General features: G+C 38.0%; 2 protein-coding genes and 1 long non-coding RNA gene across 6 annotated transcripts in view; 2 read left to right on the forward strand and 1 right to left on the reverse strand.

Annotated features, from left to right (window-relative positions):
• The window catches only part of LOC146485606 (uncharacterized), a 203,764-nt gene that overhangs the window by 66,693 nt on the left and 114,289 nt on the right, over nt 1-22,782 (forward strand). The gene's annotated exons all lie outside the window — the stretch shown is intronic.
• The window catches only part of LOC146485607 (uncharacterized), a 141,844-nt gene that overhangs the window by 5,088 nt on the left and 113,974 nt on the right, over nt 1-22,782 (reverse strand). The gene's annotated exons all lie outside the window — the stretch shown is intronic.
• Nucleotides 9,254-22,782, forward strand: part of LOC146485608 (uncharacterized) — a 127,818-nt gene continuing 114,289 nt past the window's right edge. For 2 of the 3 annotated variants that reach the window (XR_014863384.1, XM_085103413.1), the window contains exons 1-12: nt 9,254-9,347; nt 10,903-11,048; nt 12,271-12,516; nt 16,306-16,470; nt 17,117-17,230; nt 17,716-17,841; nt 19,127-19,223; nt 19,820-20,038; nt 20,403-20,779; nt 21,058-21,225; nt 21,778-21,888; nt 22,566-22,685. Coding sequence is in view for 2 of the 3 variants with exons in the window: in XM_085103413.1 (XP_084959539.1) it covers nt 9,278-9,347; nt 10,903-11,048; nt 12,271-12,516; nt 16,306-16,470; nt 17,117-17,230; nt 17,716-17,841; nt 19,127-19,223; nt 19,820-20,038; nt 20,403-20,779; nt 21,058-21,225; nt 21,778-21,888; nt 22,566-22,685 (1,959 nt within the window). In the remaining variant the exon portion in view is untranslated. The remainder of the gene's footprint in view (nt 9,348-10,902; nt 11,049-12,270; nt 12,517-16,305; nt 16,471-17,116; nt 17,231-17,715; nt 17,842-19,126; nt 19,224-19,819; nt 20,039-20,402; nt 20,780-21,057; nt 21,226-21,777; nt 21,889-22,565; nt 22,686-22,782) is intronic. The other variant, XM_085103412.1, reaches the window with a different exon arrangement.

Raw genomic sequence — 22,782 nt, forward strand, 5'->3', positions numbered from 1 at the left:
ATTAAGCTTAATAGGCTTCCCTAAGTGAATTTATTTACCTCTTAAAAGCAGGCTTATTTTTTGCGTATAAAGCAAAACCACCTTTGAAATGCAGTGTAAGAGTGAGAAACAAAAACAAAAATCGATCACTTGAGATCACAATTTAACCATCTACAATGCAGTAAAACCCTGACTTGAAAACTACCAAGAACTACGGAGCTTACGTACTATCTTACACGTTGTAATGCAACTTACGAAGGTCCGTAAAACATTACAAAATGCGTGGATGAGCCAAACACTCTATCATCAAAGTCTACATCTGTGAATGAAAGCACCTTGTCACTCAGGCTTGGAGAAATAAGGGAGAAAAGAACAAAAACAAGCACTACTTCTTCTGCAGCCATGTTTTACACAAGGACACGTATTATTTGGTGGGAAACCGCAGGCCACCCAAGGGACGACTTCTGCTCGCAGGCTAATCTTCATCTGTAACGTACTGGAAACGGGGAGAAAAACTGAAAAGAGATAGAATAGAACAAAGCAAATTAATACCCTGCGTGACTTGCAATATTGTCAGTGCGAAGGTATGAGGCCTCAAAACTAAGACAGACAGAGAGACAGGCCCCAGGGGAGGGGGGTGGTACTCCCCTATATGGCGGGGATGTGTCGTTAAATAGGGTATGATGTTTGACCCCTCTGCCCTGAACAGTATATATAAAATAAAACTAAAATAAAAAGAAGCGCTCCCTTCAAATAAGCGCCCCCCTCTCGACCCACAAAATTAATTAAGCGCCCCGGGCGCTAATTCGAGCATTTACGGTAAACGGACAATAGGAAGGGGTCACCGAGCATTCAATGAATTTAAAAAGGAACCCCACCATCTTTTCTGCCATTCTCTTGCAATAATTGTCCTACCTACAGTTAGTACAGACGTGAATGCATGATTTCAAGAGGAACTTCATTTTCAATTGCCCAGCTTTGTTTATAGTGTTATTTTAGGCCAAGGAAACCACTTATGTCCAGAAATGCACCTTATCTTTAATTTGGGTACCTTATGTAAGACAGATCTTTTGGTCATTTTTATAGGACTTCATGTTTGACAGAATTATTTTGTGCTTTATTAAGAACTTGGGGTAGGGGACACCTTGTGATGTCTATCATACAGTTCATGCGTCCATTAGCGTGCATTTCTGGTCATACCTCAAGGAAAGTTAAACTTAGTGTGAGATACAAACCATTGTTAGGATTACTAGGGAACTTAAGCACAGACGTTTTTGAGCCACGGACGGCAACCGGAAATTGAATTTTTCCCCTTTTTGGAGCGCTTTCACGCCATCGCGTTTGAAACGTCAGGCCACACTCATCAACAAGAGCTTTTCCTGTCCGTGGTAAGGAGCAAAACCACGTCAAAAAAAAGGAAACATTCGACCTCCGGTTGCCGTCCGTGACTCACGTACGTCTGTGCTTAAGTTCCCTACTGTGGCTCTGCTGCATTTGCCTAAATGGTTTTACACGCCATCGCGTTTGTAACGTTAAGCCACACTCAGCAACAAGAACTTTTCCTGTCCGTGGTAAGGAGGCACATGTAGGAGACACGTGAAATTTCCGTGGGAGGAAGGAAGAATAAAACGCCTTACGACTTTGATTACTTCTTTAACAAGAGACCGTGACAACGTAGAATTAATGAGAGGACCTGTAACTTCTTGTCCGCACACAATAAAGGCTTACGGAGAACGATTTAAGGCAGTCTGCAGCAAATGCACAAATGTAGGTGTTTCTGGCCCATGTTTTTTGAGCACCCCGGGCTCAATTCTTTCTTAGTCACATTTTAGAAACATTCACTGACTCGAAAGGATTGCCAGTTTTTGTTTTTCTTTTTTTTTGGTTGCTTATCTCAAAACGCATTATCATTTTGCCAAAATGATACAGAGTTTGTCATATTAATCAAGTGGAACGTATCAGTCTCAAATACAATTAACCCTTTTATAACATAGGGGGAAAAATTACTGAATTCTGATTGGTCGAAACAGAGGGCATTTTTAGCTAATTTTGCTTTCAACGAGGGCAAAATTACTTACTCCTGATTGGTCGAGCACCGAAAATACTTGTTCCTGATTGGTTGAGCGCGCCATTTCTACATTTATTGGTTTCTTCATTTTGTGCAGCAAGAACAACGACATCTTTCAAGTTCTTTGGAGTTTTAAGCCAGGTTGTTCGTGCCAAAAGACTTGGAAATCAAGTGCTACAGCTAAAAGGAAATTCCTGAAGGTGAACTTTCGTTTCTTAGAAGAAACGGCAAAAGATTATTTGTGTCAAAAGTTAAAACTTGATTGGATTTGTTTGGTTGAAAAACTGAAATCATTCATGGACGAGAGGCCCGTGACCAAGTGCTTTCATCTCGCTACGGCTTCTTCCAACAAACAATAACCGAACAATAATAACAGTACCCGGCTCAGTTTTTATGGTAGGAAGAAGCAGGTCAAATTCAGTGGAACAAATTACTCTGCGAGTTCCTTCTTTGGACCCACGGTTTGCTATTTTTACAACCCCTGAGGTCACGAGAATTTACGACATGATCACGCGAAGTGAATTTTCTTGACATTTAAATAACTTCTCCCCAGTACTTTGGAAAGAAAAGTATGGGGATAAGATAGGGGAATTTGTTCTTTGATATTAGGGGATAAAGGGTTAAACTTGGGATATATACGCTGTTCTTCAGGGCCAATACTCACGAAGCGTTCCTAAGTTGATGTCTCCTGAGTCCAACGATAATCTATTATCAAAACAAAAATACCTAGGATACATCTTACCTTAGGAAAGCTTTAATAGTGAGTCTAGCACCAGGCTTTCCTAATAATATTTTATTATTAACAGTGAAAGAAGCGAGCCACAATCGTGAATTAAACCGTGCTACAATCAACAATATTTTTGTCAAACGTCTCATGTTTGTTTGGATTTGAAATGTAAAGATATAATTAGGACTTCAACATTGGAACGTAGGTTGCAGAAATGCAGACAACAGACAGATTTAAAATTACGTTCACGGTAGACGACGAACAACCGCTCGTTGTTTTTGGTTTTCAGGGCCCGGTTGTTTGAAAGCCGATTAACGCTAATCCACGTTTAAAAGTTAATTATCTCGCTCATTCACTGAAAAAACTGAAAAACTGAAAAACTGATAATTCAAAGATCAATCTCATACTCAAAAGGCCAGAAAGATATGTTCTTACATTTATGGAAGCCCTTGCTAGCACTTATTTAGTTTAGTTACCGAGAACGTGAATCGCTACTGTAGTATTGTTGTATGATTTGTTTTGTAAAAATGTAATGCAAAAGAGCAATAAATATGTGAAAAAAAGAAAAATCTCGCTCATTCACAATATTTTTAAAAGCTAATTTTAAGCAAATGGAAAAAAATCTAAGTTAAAACTGGAGGAACAAAAATCTTTGAAAGAATCTTTATTGATCAGTAATTAAACTCGAATCAAAGTTCACGTTAACCCAGAACTAGCTTAATCGGGCTTTGAGCAACTGCGCCCTGTTTAATATTATCAAAGGTCAGAATAAGTATTTTGTTTCCTTTTTTTCCCATCTTTGTACTCACTTTTTCAAGAAAACGTCAACGCAAATTTTCACGTTTGCCGTAACGCGACTCTAAATCGTTAATGGCACAAAGATGTTAACAAAATAGCATTGCTTAACAGTTCTGATAAATGGTAACTGCACCGTTCCCCCGTTACAACTGAAAGTAAACATAAATAACACTGATAGATTTGAAATAAGATGTTTCCAGCATCAGACCCAGTGAATATATTCCGTATCATGTAGGGAGTCCGATACTAATGTGAACTTCCAGGATACAGACACAAAAATATTTCCGCTTACACATAAATTACTCATAACTCGTGTGAGTCCTTCAGGGCCTTGAAATTTGAACTAAGAATTTAAGACAGGCTGTCAACAAAGAAACTGGGTCCAGGTAGGTTAAAAAGCAAAATATTAAGACCAGCCTCAACTGGAGAACAGGGGTTGAAGCGAGAACATGGCAACAGATTGCAGGGATGTTAACAAAAAGTAGATCAGGAGCATTTGAAAGCGAGATTTCCATATTGACCCAGCCCCTCTCCCACCCCCCTCCCCCATCCCTCCCCTAGCTAATCAGACCGTGGCGAAAATGGTTTTAGATTTATGTTTAAAGGAAAAGATGCTTTATTTCACAACTCCAGACCGCTTTTCCTGTTTCAGTGGACAGTCTTTCTTTCAGCAAACCACTGAGAATCAACTGAATTAACCGGAGTTCAGTGTAGCAACAACAATTTCCGCAACGATTTCGCACCAATTCAATAATAACCATCCGCAAGGAAGGTCAACACATCTGCCTTTTTATGTCACTTGCAATTGAAAAGTAACCTTGACTACAGACTACAAACAAGCTGATAAATCAACAGTTCTGCTTTTTCGGCCAGATATGAAATCTATTTAATCGTAACTTGAAAAATGTTTAAGAAACAATTTTCAACACGTTAAAGTATTGAAGAAGTGTTCGATTAATTTCAGGAACCCTTCCGTGCGAAGAGGATATTTTCTACTTAGACAAGTTCTTAAGAGAATGACAGCTTAATTTCGATTATAAAGTAATACCGTTGGAGATACAATAACATTAACAAAGAAAGTTCTTGTTTCGTTTCGTGCGGCACTGTTTTTATTTTGGTTGACCTCTGTGTTCAAGTACTGAAGAAAAAAAAACTAAAGTAGCTTGTGCAAGTTCTGACTTGCTAATGCAATACGTGATGGCAGCGCTCTAACTTGTGAAAATTGTTATGAACGACGTAGCCATAATTCAGTTAGTTAATAGCCAATGGCGAGAGTCTTTTTTGTAATTCACTTGAATAATGAAAGTGACAGTTGACAAAACGGTCGATTGACATGTTTCCTACAATCGTCGAAAATAATCTCGGGAAGAATCGAAAGTTCAACCCCGTTTTCTTCCCTGTTTCAATATGGAGCTTAAAAAGTAAATTTTTCCTGTTTTACGCGTATAGTATGAATTGTGGTGAATCCAACATTGAACAGGGCAAGGGGGGTGGGATGGGGATGGGGGCAGGGAGAAAGAGGAGACGACTAACAAAGTAGCATTGCTTAACAGTTCTGTCAAACGGTAACTGCACCGTTCCACCGTTACAATAGAAAGTAGACATAAATAACACTGATAGATTTGAAATAAGATGTAAAATAATTCTTTTTTTTTTTTTTTCAGCATTACCCAGTGAATATTTTCCGTATCATGTAGTCAGTCCGATACTTATGTGAACTTCCAGGATACGGAAACGAAAATATTTCCGCTTAGACAGAAATTACTCACAACTCGTGTAAGTCTTTCAAGGCCTTGAAATTTAAATTAAGGATTTAAGACAGGCTGTCAACATAGTAAATGGGTCCAGGTACGTTGAGAAGCAAAATATCAAGATCAGCCTCAATTATTATAAGTATGTGCTGATACTTAAGCTGGAGAACAGGGGTTGTAGCGAGAACCTGGTAACAGATTGCAGGGATGTCAACTAAAAGTAGATAAGGAGCATTTGAAAGCGAGATTTCCAAATCGACCCAACCCCTTGTCCCCAATCCGTCCCCTAGCTAATCAGACCGTGGCGAAAATGGTTTCAGATCTATGTTTAAAGGAAAAGATGCTTTATCTCACATCTCCAGACTGCTTTTCTTGTTTCAGTGGACAGTCTTTCTTTCAGAAAACCACTGAGAGTCAACTGAATTAACCGCAGTTAAGTGTAGCAGCAACAATTTCCGCAACGATTTTGCACCCAGTCAATAATAACCATCCGCAAGGAAGGTCAACACATCTGCCTTTTCATGTCACATGAAAAGTAACCTTGACTACAGATTACATAAACCTGATAAATCAACAGTTCTCCTTTTTCGGTTAGATATGAAATCTCTATAATCGTAACTTGAAAAATGTCTAAGAGACAATTTTCAACATGTTAAGGTATTGAAGAAGTATTCTATTAATTTCAAGAATCCTTCCGTGCAAAGACAATATTTTCTACTTAGACAAGTTCTTAAGAGAATGACAGCTTAATTTCGATAATAAAATAACACCGTTGGAGATACAATAACATTGACAAAGAAAGTTCTTGTTTCGTTTCGTGCGGCACTGTTTTTATTTTGGTTGACCTCTGAGTTCAAGTACTGAAGAAAAAAAAAAACTAAAGTAGCTTGTGCAAGTTCTAACTTGCTAATGCAATACGTGATGGCAGCGCTCTAACTTGTGAAAATTGTTATGAACGACGTAGCCATAATTCAGTTACTTAAATAGCCAATGGCGAGAGGCTTATTTTGTAATTCGCTTGGATAGTGAAAGTGACAGTTGACAAAACGGTCGATTAACATGTCGATTAAAATAATCTTGGGAAGATTCCAAAGTTCTACCTCGATTTGACTTTCTTCCTCTCCCTTGTTTCAATGTGGAGCTTAAAAGTGAATTTTCACGTTTGCCGTTTGCGGTAAACGCGACTCTAAATCTCTAATGGTACAAAGATGTTAACTAAATAGCATTGCTTAACAGTCCTGTCAAACGGTAACTGCACCGTTCCCCCGTTACAATTGAAAGTAGACATAAATAACACTGATAGATTTGAAATAAGATTTAAAAATAATTCCTTTTTTTTTTTTTTCAGCATTACCCAGTGAATATTTTCTGTATCATGAAGCGAGTCCGGTACTTATGTGAACTCCCAGGATACGGGAACGAAAATGTTTTCGCTTACACGTAAATTACTCATAACTCGTGTAAGTCCTTCAGTGCCTTGAAATTTGAGATAAGGATTTAAGACAGGCTGTCAACAAAGAAACTAGGTCCAGGTACGTTAAAAAGCAAAATATTAAGACCAGCCTCAATTAGGTATGTGCTGACACTAAACAGGAGAACAGGGATTGAAGCTAGAACCTGGCAACAGATTGCAGGGATGTCAACAAAAAGTAGATAAGGAGCATTTGAAAACGAGAGTACCAAATTGACTCCACCCTTCTCCCCCATCCCTCCCCTAGCTAATCAGACCGTGGCGGAAATGTTTTCCGATTTGTGTTTCAGGGAAAAAAATGCTTTATTTTACATCTCCAGACCGCTTTTCCGGTTTCAGTAGACTGTCTTTCTTTCAGCAAACCACTGAGGGTCAACTGAAAGTAACTGGAGTTCAGTGAAGCAACAACAAATTCCGCAACGATTTTGCACCCATTCAATAATGACCATCCGCAAGGAAGGTCAACACATCTGCCTTTTCGTGTCACATGAAAAGAAACCTTGACAACAGACTACAAACAAGCTGATAAATCAACAGCTCTGCTCTTTCGGATAGATACGAAAACTATTTAATCGTAGGTTGAGAAATGTCTAGGAGACAATTTTCAACACGTTAAGGTATTAAAAAAAGTATTCTATTATTTTCAAGAAACCCTTCCGTGCGAAGAGAATATTTCCTACTTAGACAAGTTCTTAAGAGAATGACAGCTTAATTTCGATAATAAAATAATACCGTTGGAGATACAATAACATTGACAACGAAAGTTCTTGTTTCGTTTCGTGCGGCACTGTTTTTATTTTGGTTGACCTCTGTGTTCAAGTACTGAAAAAAAAACTAAAGTAGCTTGTGAAAGTTTTGGCTTGCTAATGTTATGGGGGGAATCGAAGGGGAGACGATCGACAAACAAAGGCGATGTCATAAATTGAGACCCACTTTTCGTTGCCGTGTTGAGTAACCTTCCCAAGAAAATTTGTCGATGATTGTAACTTTGATTTTACTTTACGGTGACAAGAATAACTTTCAGTACAACAACAATACTCGTGTCAATTAATCTATTGCCCTTAATTGATACAAAATAAACAAACAATATAATATAGTAAAATACCGTTCTCCTCTAGAACAAAGGTTTAGCACATGCCTAATTATTAAAATAACGAAATGAAGTGTACTGCCATCCACTGTCACTCACAATAAAGGCACCGTTGTCAAGCTATCTTTTCTTTCCTCCCTCCTTCTGACCCCGAACAAAGTCAGACAGATTTTCTTAGAATGCACAGGAACTTAAATGTTTTGGTGAAGCTAAACTTATCAAAAGGAAATATCTGTCACTTCATTTCTGTTTTAAGGGCCTCTGCAGCTGATTAACAGTTTTTGTAGGGAAATTTTCTTTGAAGTGGGATAGTAATGTGAACTTTCAGGAATGTTTAGTCATTTAAAAGAAACGTAACGAAAACGAAAATATGTCCACGTAGGCATAACTTATTGGAATCGTGATAAGTGCTGGCCATTTAGCGAGTTGACTTTTTCTATTGTACATTAAAAGAACTTTCATGAGACTAAATTTAATAAACGTCACGGCGAAGGGCACATTCATGAATGTTTACTTTTAGCGGAGAACAGGGGGCAGGAACTCAGAGGAGAAAGGGAGGGAAGTCGACTGAGGAAGGGAAAGCGTACACAAGAAGCAAAATATCAACATTGACGTTGTTACGCGTATGTGACAAAGAAACTTGGAGCCGTAACCAATACTTTTCAACAGAAAAAATAGAGACAACGAGACTTGAACCACCGAGGAAAAGGAAAGGACTGAGTAAAGAGGGGAGAGGAAGGGGGAAGTTTATGACTCCCAAGGGACAGGCGGAAGTGAGTGATTGTCCAGACCGGCAAATGAATCTCACGTGATTCATTCTGATAATCTACTTCCATCACATTAAGCTGCTCGGTTATCAAATCACAGATCTATTAGCTGTTATGATTAAGTGGTTATTTAAATTGCGCTTAAACAACTTCAGTTTCAGCGCTATTTTGGTAAACAGACATCGTCCAGAATGCCTTGCGCTCTTCCAAATTAAGGCGGGAAAACTTCTTTGCCTGCTTTTATCTTGCGCTTTTTCTTACAAGTTCATTTTCCTTAGAATGGCTAATGCTTTGATTATAAAAATAAGTAAACTTTCTCAATACTATAAATTATAAATTGTTTTTTTTTTTTATCCGGATCATAAATTCATATTATTTATCCCTCCAAATAAAGATGATGTATTCAAACTTGCGCTGTCTCAAAATGTCACAGGTGAGGTGTCTTTGCTAGGATTTTATTGCGTAATTAGTTTCTTTGCACAAATGCCATCATTGTTTTAGAGAAATTGATATACCCTTGCTAAGGTATGAGAAATCACGTGGGTTGTCAAACTTGGGTTATAAAACATCTGTGTATAGGTCCAAGTCAAGGATTGCTCCTTTGGATTTCCTAAGATTGCTTCAAGATGAATCATTGGAAAATATTCGCATTGGTGTTTCTTTTATACCTGGAGAATTTCGTTTCTACCGTTAAAGGTAAGGAAGAGTACTATAACCTAACTCGTTTAATGAAATGGTTAGGAATATTTATTCATGTACATTCTCCTTTTATTGAAGCCATCGAAGTGTTCAAAGCCAGTTGCGAAGCTTTTTCAAAACGTGATTCATATTTCGTAAGTTTCATTTTAAGGAGCAGTTAAACATGGATTTCAATTATTCTTTTGTGACTTCAGTTTCTGTATTTGGTTGACAATTTGAGGGCATAGTAGAAATTGTACAAAGTAAATGGAAATCAAGGGCACGCCCCCTGCAGGAAGATACCAAATGTTCTTACATTGTTTCGAAAACGAAACAAAAAAAAAATAAAAGGCAATGAAATTTAGTTCTTTGAATACTATTTATGTCTTCTCCTAGAAGTATTCATGAAAGAAAAACTTTTCGAGCCATTTATAAAAGGGTACTGAAACATTTCCGGGTTAAACAGCCTTACACTGCCCTGGAGAATTCCAGCCTTTGTAAGATCAAACAACATTGATACCGAGCTCCGTTATTTGTTTCGTGTGGTTTCAATTTTGCAAAGGTTACTAACCTCTTAGTTCAAATGACACAACTAAAATTGAAATTGCACAGACAAGCATGTTTTTGCAGTACTTGGCAGCACAACAACTCTTGATCCCAGCATAAATCAGCTATTGAAGTTGACAACGATGACACGTTAAAAACAGAGTTGTTTAGAGATCGACCAAACTTGCATTTAAGGTCTTCATTTCAGTTTACCTTCTTGAAGTATTTATTTCAGCACAAGAACCATCTCTCGGCAGAAAACCTTCTCCCCGTCTCGAGTACAAAATGAATAGCGAATATTTACTGTTATCAAAAGAGTGTACACACCCCCTTTGGAATTTAATAGTCGTTCCACTAAATGGGTTCAGCGATGAATTTCAACAGCGCCGAATTAAATTATTTTGGTGAGAATATACTATGCAATTTTGCTAAACGGTTGCAGGATTTTATGGTCAACTAACGAAGTCTTTTCTTCTTTAATCTATTTTGGGTTTATTTTCGTGAATAGGGTGGGTTAGAATATTGTGCTATTCATCAAATACCTTAAAATTGTAAACAACGTTTCTTAAGATTCTCAAAATCGTCACATTGAGAATGGAAAAGTTTTAACAGTAAAATCTCAAAGTTCGTGACTTGTTTGTGCAGTCTCATCGATCTAAGAACTTTACGACCTGTGGATCTTAAACAATTAATGGTATTTCCTGGTGGGCTGGAGTAAGCCCTTACTTGCAGAAGGGTTTTGATCTATTTCGGGTACATTGTTACATCCGTACCTCGAAAGATTGTAAAACAGTATGGTGCCTGATTACTTTCATGTTGTGTAACTTTAGAAGACAACGGTCTCAGTTGATTCTTCCTTATAGGGTGCTCACTTATTTTACATCTGTGAAGCACCATTTATTCCATTAAATTGTTATTTTTAAAAAGAAAAATTTCCACGTAATGCACCTTTACTCCACTAACAGCACCCCACCCCCTTTTCTTTAAACACAATATCTTCAAGCCGGATTATCTTTTGAATCTTTAGGTGTCACCATGCAAAGAGGAAGAATAAATTCAACTGAGACACCTCAGGGGTGGAACTGCAACAGCGGCTGTGATGTACCTGATCACTGTACATTGCCACGTTGCACAAATGTGGTATTCCCCCAAACATTTAGTGGATCGGGAACGGTAAGTTTAGAACTCTAAGAATGATAATGAGCTCCATGGTGATTCCAGGGGATCTTGCTTCTTATCACATCCTTGGGGAAGTTAATTTTTTTTTAACCCTAGGGATATTCAATGCGAACGACTTCCCCTACTGAAATATACCGTGTCTAACAACTAGAAAGGAATTTGGTGTTTTTTTATGCAGCAGAAAATCTCGTTTTCCTATAATTTGGATGCTGCGTTGCATGTTATTTCGCAGATTAACTTTTCGCTTGATTCTGACAAATATAAGTTTGTCTTAACATCGGATGAGAGACAGAATTGTATGAAAAAGGTAAAATTTAGTTGCCGCCATTGCTGCGTGACAGTTGTCAATTGAACCTCAAACAAATGAATGAAATATTTCTAAAATTCGTTCCTCGTTTGCTATGTGGGCGACTTATGATAACATCACGTAATTCGTGTGTGAAGAAAGCATACAAAAAGAAGATTGCATACGATAGAACTGTGATTGTGTACCAGTTATTAGTCTGCTTCTCCTTGTATGTATTTGCAAACCATAAGGCTCCAGTAGAATCAAGTTGCTCGGGCTCTTAAAAGGTTACAAGTTATTTTATTTCGAGTCACGTAAATCCAAGGAAAACAGAAAAAAAAAAAAAAAAGAAAAAAGTGCCATAAAAAACTTTTTCGAATAGAGCATGGCAGGGATAGTGAGTGGCTAAAAGGAAACAAAACAACTCATCATACCCCCCACCCACCATAAAAAAATATAATAATAATAATAATAATAATAATAGTAATAATAATAATAATAATAATAATAATAATAATAATAATAATAATAATAATAATAATAATAATAATAATAATAATAATTAAAAAAAAAATGGTTCCAATAAATGATGACAGGTGACTATGGGTGATGATGACATATCGAATATCTGCTGGGTCCTGTCATATTCCTCTGTTATTTAACTTTGCTCCTTGAGAACGCCAAATGAGAAGAGTGATTGTTCTCCAATCATTCATGCGTTATTATAGTTATATTTCTAAGATGTGGGAAAAGTTGTTGTTTTTTTTTTTGAGTCTGGAGATTTGAAAAGAGGGGGGAATTAGTGTTTAATTTCTACTTGATTGGTAACGCTCCTGAATTTGTGAAATACAAAAAAACGATATACGTTTATTCATAAAATGTTACTCTCCTGCTTAATGTTCTTGTACTTTTCTACCTTTTAACTTTTAGGTTCGAGTGTTTGTGTCACTGAGTCATGAGGATTCCTCTATTGTTCGTTCACCGTCAGCCTATTGGACAACCGAGATAAATACTTCAGGGTTTCAGCTATGTCAGCGTGCAACGGGATCCACAAATGGCACAGGAACAATCAACTGGGTGGCCTTCCAAGACAAACCAGGGATATCACATGGAAGTGTATCTTTTGGTGGAATATGGACAACAGAAACCAAGTGTGATAAAGTCACCTTTTCTCAGGTTAGACAATAGAAGTGACGTTAGAGCTAACGATATGTTAACTCTTCAATTTTCACGTTGCCGTTTGACGCTTAAAAGCAACAAGTCGGCCTGCCCTGCCCAGTTAGATAAAGTAAAAAGGGTGTTCCGTTGGGTGTCAAGTCTTGCCATTTTGATTCCATTACCGTGTTCCCTTTTATATCAGTCAACAACCAAGACGAAACAGCTATCGAATCTTACAGAACCAATTTTTCAATGCCATCAATGAAACTTCCTCAGCAGTTCTCTTGTGCGCATTCTCAGTGACTTCCCATTCTAGTGCGCACTAAGTAACAATGCTGATTATCTCTTCAGCTCAGAAAAGTACCTCATTTGATGGCAATAGATATCATTTGAATGGTGAAATTCTTATGCAGACTCTCCAAAACTAGGGACTTGATCTCAATGATTAAAAAAAGAAGCACCGAGAAAAATACAAAACAATAATTTTTTCTAAGTGCCAAAACGTAAACATTTCATTCAGAAATTGAAAGTAAGATTATTATCCAGCTTAGTAAACAGAACTATAGGAGAACGCTGATATAGCGACAAAAAAGACGTACTGAGCATTTACCCAGCACAAACTAAAAAGTAAAAGGCATCTTCTGCCGCACAGAAAATTACTACCATCATCACAGGAAAGTGCAACTTGGACCGTTATACTCCTGAAGCTTTTCAGGGAATGGAAATTTAGAATGAAAGTGTGCAAAACAGTGCAACATAATAATCAGGAAATCAGCACAAGTGGAAACTACTTCTCAATTCTACATACTTAGAATTTTTGTCTTCTGAGTCAAAGTTTAGAGAACTGAACCTTTCAGGGCAGCATGAATAGCACCAGGAATACCGTACTAAAGTACGCCAGAAGCTATCCACAGGCCCCAACACAGAATTGGGCAGATATATTCAACAAAACAAGCAGCACCACTGTACACCTAACACTTGAATAATTCCACACATGTACTACACCTGAAAACTGGACACTTGCACTTGAATATTTCTTCGTACAACGAAATATTCCGGAAATGTTTTCTGTTTAGTAGCTCTCATTTGAAAGGTCATGTAGTTTGATTTCGTCCTATCCACAAACTCAAAGATAGAACCACCCTTAAGCTATTCCTAAATAAAACTACGAAGAACTTCGTCTGATCCATAGACTCAAAAGCTAGAACCACCTTGCGCCGTTTATACTCAAGGGTCAGAATGAACTTCAAGAGCGTAGTGTCATTCACCATCAGTAGAAGTGTTCAATTATCAACAACGAAAACAGTTAATGTATCTTGAGAAAAGATTATGGACCTACAGAAGGAATTTAATTGTCGCATTTAACCCAAGCTAAATGCTTTTCTTTTTATCAACAATTGAAATAGCCATAAGAGATTTTCTCCAGAAATAAACCCTATTTGCGTTTTAGAATTAAAAGAGTGTTTTTTTAAACGATTATCAAGGATTGACCTTTTACTCAAATTTTATGCTTCGATGATCTGCTTTGACTTCATTGACAAATTTGTCATGATATTGTTATTTTCTCAAAGCTTCTTAGTGTTCTTAGGATTAAGCTAAAGTTCTCAATGTAAATTGCATGACCTGAACGTTAAACGGTTATTAAATAAAAATACAGTATATGTTTTTGGCTTTTGAATATTTTATTGCTGTGACACAACTTTTGGCCAGCATAGCTAAATTTCCTGCAATTGTGTTTCATTGATCCAAGTATTGCGTGTGTGTTGGATGAATGTCTACTCGGTCAAAGGTTCTTACGGGTAAATACATGCACTTTAGTCTTGGCATGCTTCATTGGAGGAGTACGTGACAAGTCTCTTTTAGCATAAATGGAGGGGGGGAGGGAAGGAGTTCTCATGGCCCAAAGTTTAATCTTATTTTGCTTTGTTTTACATTTGACTACACCCCTACCCATCCCCACTTTTTATTTATTTATTTATTTATTTATTTATTTATTTATTTATTTATTTATTTATTTTTCTTCCCGAGAAAAACGCCCGAAGCAATCCTTTATTGGGATCATTTCAGTTTTTTTTTGTGAGCAGGTTCTTCACTGCCTGTTCTGAATTCGCGTTCGACTTCTCCACTATTCTAAGGATATTTTGGATTATTTCTGGTGTGTTTGATTCTCCACTCTTTGGCAAAGTGTGAGAATTCTGTATTATCAAACTGAGGACCATTATCGTTCAAATGTGTGCTTGTCAGGTCATCCCTCGTGGAGGTGCACTTTGATCTCTAGCTGCAAACTGGATCCTCCTCTTGTGCTTCCATGATTTGCTGTAGTATTGTGTCTGAGCCAGGCAGTGAAGATATCACACTTCCGACAAGCACAATCGTTCTTTATCATAGCTTATCGACTGGAACATTTCATCTTGAGCTTGGAGTCTCGAGATCGCATCGCCTCTGACATCTTCTTTCCGAGAACACGATTAATTTCCTTGAAGTGGAATCTCTTTAGTCGCATTCTGAATCGCTGGCTCTATGACAGAACTTGATCCAGTGTTACTACTCACATGTGGTACCAGGGGTTTGTCGTCCGTGTCCAAAACGATTGACTTCAACACGATGTATTCTCGTGATTCCTCGCACACTTCTGTCAGGGCTAGAACTTCCTTGTCTCAGTCTGTCTGTATTTGGTTTCGGTAGGTAGCATCGCTCTGACATGAACGATACTGGCCTTGATCCAGGAGTTGTCTGCTTGGAGCTAAAGAATGACCACGACTAAGCCTTGTTCAGGAGACATAAGGCTAGTACCGGGACTTGTGTAAAGTCGGCTTTGCTTTGCTTAAACGCGCTCTGCAGACCACTTCTCCAGATCCACTGGTTCCCTTTCGAAAGCAGTTCTCTGATGCTCTTCGTCCTGTCAGCAAGATGTTACGAGACCTTGCTTAATTGGTTCATGCCAAGAAATGTACTCCCTTTTTTGCCAAATTCTGTGGTGGCGGTGGGTCTGCGATTGTTTGAAACTTTACATTATCATCCTTGATGGCACTGGAGGTTATAGCGTGACAGGGTTAGCGCTGAACTTGCACTTTGCATGGCGGAGTGTCACGCCGGCTTCTAACGACGCATAAGAGCAGCTTCTAGTCTCTTATCGTGTTCTTCCCGGTTGCTCCCGTGGAGCAAGGCGTCACCTATGTTGTATTTGTTGCCCGTTATTCCCTCCAGCATCTGACTCGTGTTGGAATTTCTTTGAACCAGAACTGATTCCTTTTGAGTGACAAGTTATGGACTGTTTTTGAGACCTAATTCATTGAGGTGGCAGATCGTCATGCCCCGCTCATTCAGAAAAAAGTTCGTGATATGGAAAATTGTCCACGGATGACCGGCAACATAAAGAAACACATTCGCCAACGGGACTATCTGTTAAAGAAGGCGCGAAAAACATCGTGCGACGAAGACTGGCTTGCGTATAAATCTATGCGAAATTGGACACACGATTCTGTCAAGAAGAACAAACAAACTTATAACAAGAAGCTAGTTGAGAATCACCAAGAAGATGCCAGAGCCTTTTGGAGGACAATGAAAACAATCCTTCCGGGGAAAAGAAATCAACAAAGAAACGTTGTTAATGGTCTTGATTCCCTGGCTAGCTGGTCCGAGAGACCACACCTCGGTCCGAGACCACCTTTTTAGTTCCAGGGTATGAAGTTTGTATTAAAAGAAACTTTACCTTTCAGAAACAATTGAGTATCTTTTAACTAATAGTCACTGTGTATGATTTGAATCATCATTTGCCTGACGTAGTGTTCAAACACTGCTTTGCAGAGCTTTGGTGGAAGACCTACTGTGTTTGTCACCGCTAAATATTCTCGCAGTACAAAACCGAATGATGCAGTCTATGTTTGGTTGGAAAATCTAGAAAGTCGGGGATTTGAAGTCTGTATACGTGAATTCTTGCCTTTTGACGGAAAACACCAGGATACAATTGTGGTAAGCCACTAACCGTTGAAAATAAGTTAAAGGTGACTCAACTAAGTTTAAAGTTCGTAAAAATGACTGCTGATCGAAGGCGTTTTAGGAAATGGTGCTTTCGCTGTTTAAACGTATTATCAAAGGCTTGAACAAATAAACCTCGAAAAAAATTAATCCAGAGCGCTTACTTAACTCAGCACAAAATTGTTTTATAGGGAAAGCTGCTATAGCTAGGCGTTAAAGATGGTCTGTTTGTATCCTGTTCATCAAACCCGACGACACTTTCTCCTACGGAATCTCCATGAAAAACGTTAGACTCATTTGCATGAGTTGCAAGAACTCAATCGGTCCTTTTATAACCAACTGTCGAGCTATAATTTGAGAGCATGGAATGTTTTTATCTAGTGCCAATGGTATTATCACGTGTCATGATTCAGTGGTCCTTTACGTCCTTCCTGTCGTGTGTAACATGTTGCTCGTTTACACGCGGTTACCAAATGTGGCTTTAAGAATAGTTATGTTTTATAAAGAATTGAAACAAAACACAACCCGCTTCTTTGACAACCACCCTGTACTTGGCGGTAACATCGACAATAATTTTTAGTTTTAATTTTGCCTTAGATGGAAAGACAAACAATAATAATTGAAATTTTTATTTTGATAGGACTGGTTCGGTTTCCTCGGCAATGGTTCTCATCTGAATTTTACGATCACTGAAGAAGCAATCTTTCCTAACAAAGGAAAACCCTCAGCTAACGACAACTATGGATTCTGCAAGGTAAGTGACAGCTGTCAGTCACCTCGCTTTATTATGAAGCAAATAAGAGCTTGCCTTTTTCTTATACTATCATAATATACCTCACTCAAAGTGAAATTACCACTTGTGGTTAATATTTCTATTCTCTTAATGCTACCCAGCAGGCAAGAATTAAGAATAAACAAAAAACATTATCTTAAAATATTCCTTTACAGAGCACTATCAAAATGTACAGCTCTGTTAAGTAAATTATTAAAAAAATTTTAAAAAGAAAAATGAACATTAATGAAACAAATATAAATAAATAGATAAATAAATAAATAAATAAATAAATAAATAAATATAGAAATATAAAAATAAACAAAAAGTTACTAAAAAAAGTTCCTGAATAAACTTTCTTTCCTAATGATTGTTTGAGTTACTTCACCGTTAGATAAATTAGAACTTCCGCATTGATTTATAAATCTAATTTGTTGTTTGTTTATTCATTGATCTACCGTTTTCAGGAAGTGCCTTTTAACACCACGTTCTATGCGTCACCAGTGGTCCTTGTTTCCGTTCACCACCAATATGACCGTCAAGCAAAAAGCTTCATTCCTCCAGAAAACAACATCATCACGGCCTGGGTGGAGGTATGAAATTAACAGCTGTCCTATTTTCGCTCTATAAGACGGGATTTTGCCCTGTGAGAAGGGACTATAGAAAAATGGGTTTCAACGGATGCAAAAGACAAGTAAAACAATCCTCCTATGGCAAGGGACCCTGAGAAACGATCAGAACGCACTTTGTTTCAAATGGGATTGAACGGATGAACTAGACAAGTTAAACAATCCTCCTTTGAGAGGGGACCCTGGGATAGGAAACAAAACGCATTTTGCTCCTAAAGAACAACACTGCGAAAATAATTGAAACGCACTTTGTTCTAAATGGGGTTGAACGGCTGAACTAGACAAGTTAAACAATCCTCCCGTGGGAAGGGACCCTGGGAAAAGAATCAGAACCCACGTTGTTTCAAATAGGGTTGAAAGGCTCAACTAGAAAAGTGAAACAATCCTCCTTTGGGAAGGGACCCTAAGAAAAGAATGAGGACGCACTTTGTTCCACATTGGGTTGAAAGGCTGAACTAGACAATTGAAGCAATCCTCCTTTGGGAAGGGACCCTGAGAAAAGAATCAGAACGCATTTTGTTCGACATTTGGTTAAAAGGCTGAACTAGACAAGGGAAAAAATTCTCGGGGGGGGGGGGGGGGGGAAAGACCCTAAGAAAAGAATCAGAACGCACTTTGTTCGAAATTGGGCTCAAAGGCTGAACTAGACAAGTGAAACAATCCTCCTTTGGGAAGAAACCCTGAGAAAAGAATCAGAATGCAGCTTTGTTCCAAATGGGGTTGAACTACTGAACTAGACAAGTGGAACAATCCTCCTGTGGGAAGGGAACCTGAGAAAAGAAAGATTACGCACTTTGTTCCAAATGGGGTGGAGCGGATGAACTAGACAAGGCAAACAATCCTGCTGTGGGAAGGGACCCTTAGAAAAGAATCAGAACGTACTTTGTTTCAAATGGGGTTGAACTGCTGAACTAGACAAGTGAAACAATCTTCCTGTGGGAAGGGACCCTTAGAAAAGATTCAAAACGCACTTTGTTCTAAATGAGGTTGAACGACTGAACTAGACAAGTGAAACAATTCTCCCTGTTGGAAGAGAACCATGAGAAAAGAATCAGAGCGCGCTTTGTTCCAAATGGGGTTGAACGACTGAACTAGACACGTTAAACATTCCTTTTGTGGGATTGGAGCCTGGAAGGACGTTGAAAAAAAATTCAAAATATTTTTAAAGCTATTTATTATAAAAATCTGGCTTTTTACCTAAACATGAAGAGCGGAGTATGTGTTATCAATATAGTATTATTTTTTGCAGAAAGTTGGCCTTAAGGGTATGAAGATTTGCGTTAAAGACTTACAGGGATCAGGAAGTGGTCACGACCCTTTAACAGTCAGCTTTTCTGTCATTGGAGGTTTTTTTTTCATTTATTATATTTAGATATTTTTTGCGTTTTAATTAACTTTTTAATTAATTTATTTATTTCTATTCATTAATTACATATTTACCAAAGTTACAGTCAACCCAGGTCACGCGTGAACGATATTTTTGAAATTTGAACGGAGTTTTGAAATTTACATGTCAGTTTTCAAAATCGTCAACGAGATTTCAGAGTTCCCGTATAAATTTCCCTAGCTTATTGACAGTATAAAGCTATGAATTTTTCTTTACATTGCAAAATTGAATATTTCAAGAATAACAATTGTTTCCCAAGTATTTTGAATCTTTTTTTCAGTTAATGCGTCTTTTTCGGAACGATTTCCAGAGAGATGTCCAACATTTCATTCACACGTCGGACATTACAAAGAGAAATTCGAATGTTCATTTCATTCTTGGAATTACTGTTCACGCGTGACCTGGATTGACTGTAATAATCTTTACTTACAATGCCAAGAAGCAAGACATTCAAGAAATGTCTCATTTTACACACAAGGAGGACATTAAAGAAAATATTTCTCTTTTTATATTTGTTTTTGGTTTTTTTTTTTTTGTTTTTTGTTTTTGTCGCAGATCTCAATCCCTGCCTTAATGTGCATTGTCCACGATTTGGAGTGTGCAAGACCTACAGTGCGCATGACGCCCGCTGTGAGTGTTTTGAACAATGTCCCTCCTATCAGGATCCAGTGTGCACTGCGAATGGAACAACATACGACAACAAATGCTGGCATGAGTTAAGTTACTGTAGAGGACTGGAAAATAACCTTGTTTACCATCCAGGCAGTTGTGAAGGTAAGAGAGATACTATATAATCATACCTTCCATAAAACCTCAACAGAAGACCTTATTACAAAGTTGTACAGTCTTCTATGGTGACGCGGAAGACTTGTATTCTGCAAAGAACTCACTCGGCTATCTGTAGAATATTCAAATGACAGCTAACAACAAAAGCAGATGCGTAATAACTAAAAAAACAAGATCCCATGTGCCAGACCACAAGTTAATCGGGGATGTAGAAGCTGCCAAACTGGAGAGGGGTTAATACGAAACTATTAGTGAAAAGACAAATGCCATTTTAATCAACACAACTGTCCCAACCAAGGAGTGGTTTATCAGTTTGACCAACTAACGTTATACACGCTTCGTTGTTTGCCAGGTTTTCCAATTGTTCGAGGCCGCATAGAACTTCTCCATGTTCCAGAATGGTCCGATTCCAACTGCAAAACAGTCGCTTTTCCGTCATACCGCTTCTATCCGGACAAACAGGTTCATGTTCAACTCACCGTTAATCACATGAAACTTAACGATTCCGTAACAGTCCACGACGCAGTGACTTCCTGGACTGAAAATATCAGTCCCAAAAATTTCACTATATGCGTTATGCAAACTGGGCGAAAGCAGGAGAATTTCAACCCATTTGCCTCTGTCGACTGGATCGCGTACCAAGGAGCTCCACCAGAGGGCTTGACCGGAAAGATTCAGCTGCAAAAGTGGTGGTCTGGGACAAATTGTGCAGATGTAACTTTTCCCAAGGTGGGACTTAAGAAAACAACATTAAAAATGCCAAAACTAAACTCAAGGTAACTCTGATATACAATCAGCAATTATCTCAGCCGAATCATGCCACAGTTTCGTTCTCTGTACGTAGAACAACTAAACAAGTAGTTTGGAATTGAAATATATAATATAGATATATTCGTTGGATGTTCATTCTGCCAGGAATCTCAGGAAACAGTCCAAAACATTTAAAAATACTTGCTAACCAACTTATTTTCCGATTTTCAACTACTTCTTTTCTTGGAATTTTTTAGGACAAGTTTACTGAAGCGCCTGTGGTTCTTGTGACGTTAGAACATTTAAGGACAGGGAATGAGTATGATGCCGCTCTCATTTGGCTCGAAGATACTACAAAGAATTCTCTTAAAGCATGCCTTAGAGAAATGCAGAATTTTGATGGAAAGCATGAGGATATTACCGTGGTATGTTCTTAACTATAGGTGTTTTGTACAAAGCTACTGCCATAAATGTTTAATCCCCTGGTTGGTTGAAGTTATTGTCGTTTGAGCAATTTGTTAGGCAAGGTGAAATTTGCACGAATGCTACACCGTGCTATCAATTTTTTTTTAATGAAACAAGAAGCTCTAAGAAATATATCATTATTTTGCTGGAAATTTAGGTTCTTTAGTTTTGGAAAAGTTGTGATATTCAGCATTGTCTTACGCGTTTCTGAGTACTTTGTGAAAGGATTGATCATGACTTCGAGATTCAACCGAAAATCTGTACAGTTCGGTTTTCAAAAAGAGCCTTCTTTACCACGTTATCTAGCTGAAGTAAAAAAGCATACTTAATTGATAAAACACTTTTCCTGGCAAGACCTTCTCTAAATTAACTTGGCTTCCGAGTATGCCTGCGTCACTGACTAAATAATACACTCACTTTCAATAACACGTCTCGCGGATTTGGCAGTGGCTTCTCACATTTATTGGCTGGTATTTAGTTGTTCCATTTAAGACTGTTATTTCTCTTGACAGAACTGGTTCGCGTTCGCCAAACTCCACAAACCGCTGTTTAACGAGCACGGGGTGATCATTTTTCCAAACACAAACCCACCAACGGACGAAAACAACAACGCTTACTGTCAGGTAAGGAAAACTTGACTAGATCTAGAAAGCTACGGTGTTTAAAGTTAGAACAAGTTTCCGCGACCAATTTCCCAAAGGACTTCTATGGGGTAGTTTGCATGGAACCCTTTGGCGGTATATGCGGGCTTACGATCTAATGTCAAACCATGCAAGTATATGGAGGACTGCGTAAGACACTCTGCAAAATTAAGTGTCGTGTTACGACATTTACGAATGGAGTCCTATATGACACCTGAAAAAGAGCTTGGATTCTAATTTCCTATGGCAGAGTACACATATTCACCGTAAGTTCCTACATAGAGTTCACTTTCATATCTGGGAATAATGTACTCCTGTTACGTGATGTTAACGCTAGCCGCCGGCACATGGGATACAGTGGAAGCTTAGCGTGCCATGATATATTAAGAACACTGTCATGGAGCCTTGTTTAATAAGATCCGCTTTTCCTACGTAAACAACGAGAAGAACCACTTAAAGAGAATTTTGGAAAGAAAAAAAAATAGGAAAACACCATATATCTCTGTAAGAGATCTGGTGAGAATGAAAATAGGATAGAAAGACACTTAATTTTACACTCAGAGATAAAACTGCATGATAAGTCGTGGAATGTATAAATAAATAAACAAAAATAATATCAATAAATGAATAGTAGTATTAATGTTTCTTTTGGTTTGCAGTTTGTTTCATTTACAAGAGCTTATAACTCAACGCCAACGATTTTAATATCCGCTAATCACAGCACGACGGCAAGTGGAAACTCGGCTCCTGAGCACAACGGCATCACAGCCTGGATAGAGGTAAAGCTTTTTTATTTAGAAGCTTGTGAATAAGATATAACAAAACTCTAACTATACCAATAATGGAAAATAACCTTTCTAAGGAATCAAAGAGAAA

Source organism: Pavona decussata, unplaced genomic scaffold (genome assembly GCF_977016875.1).
Source record: "Pavona decussata unplaced genomic scaffold, jaPavDecu1.1 SCAFFOLD_26, whole genome shotgun sequence".
NCBI classification, from domain to species: Eukaryota; Metazoa; Cnidaria; class Anthozoa; order Scleractinia; family Agariciidae; genus Pavona; species Pavona decussata.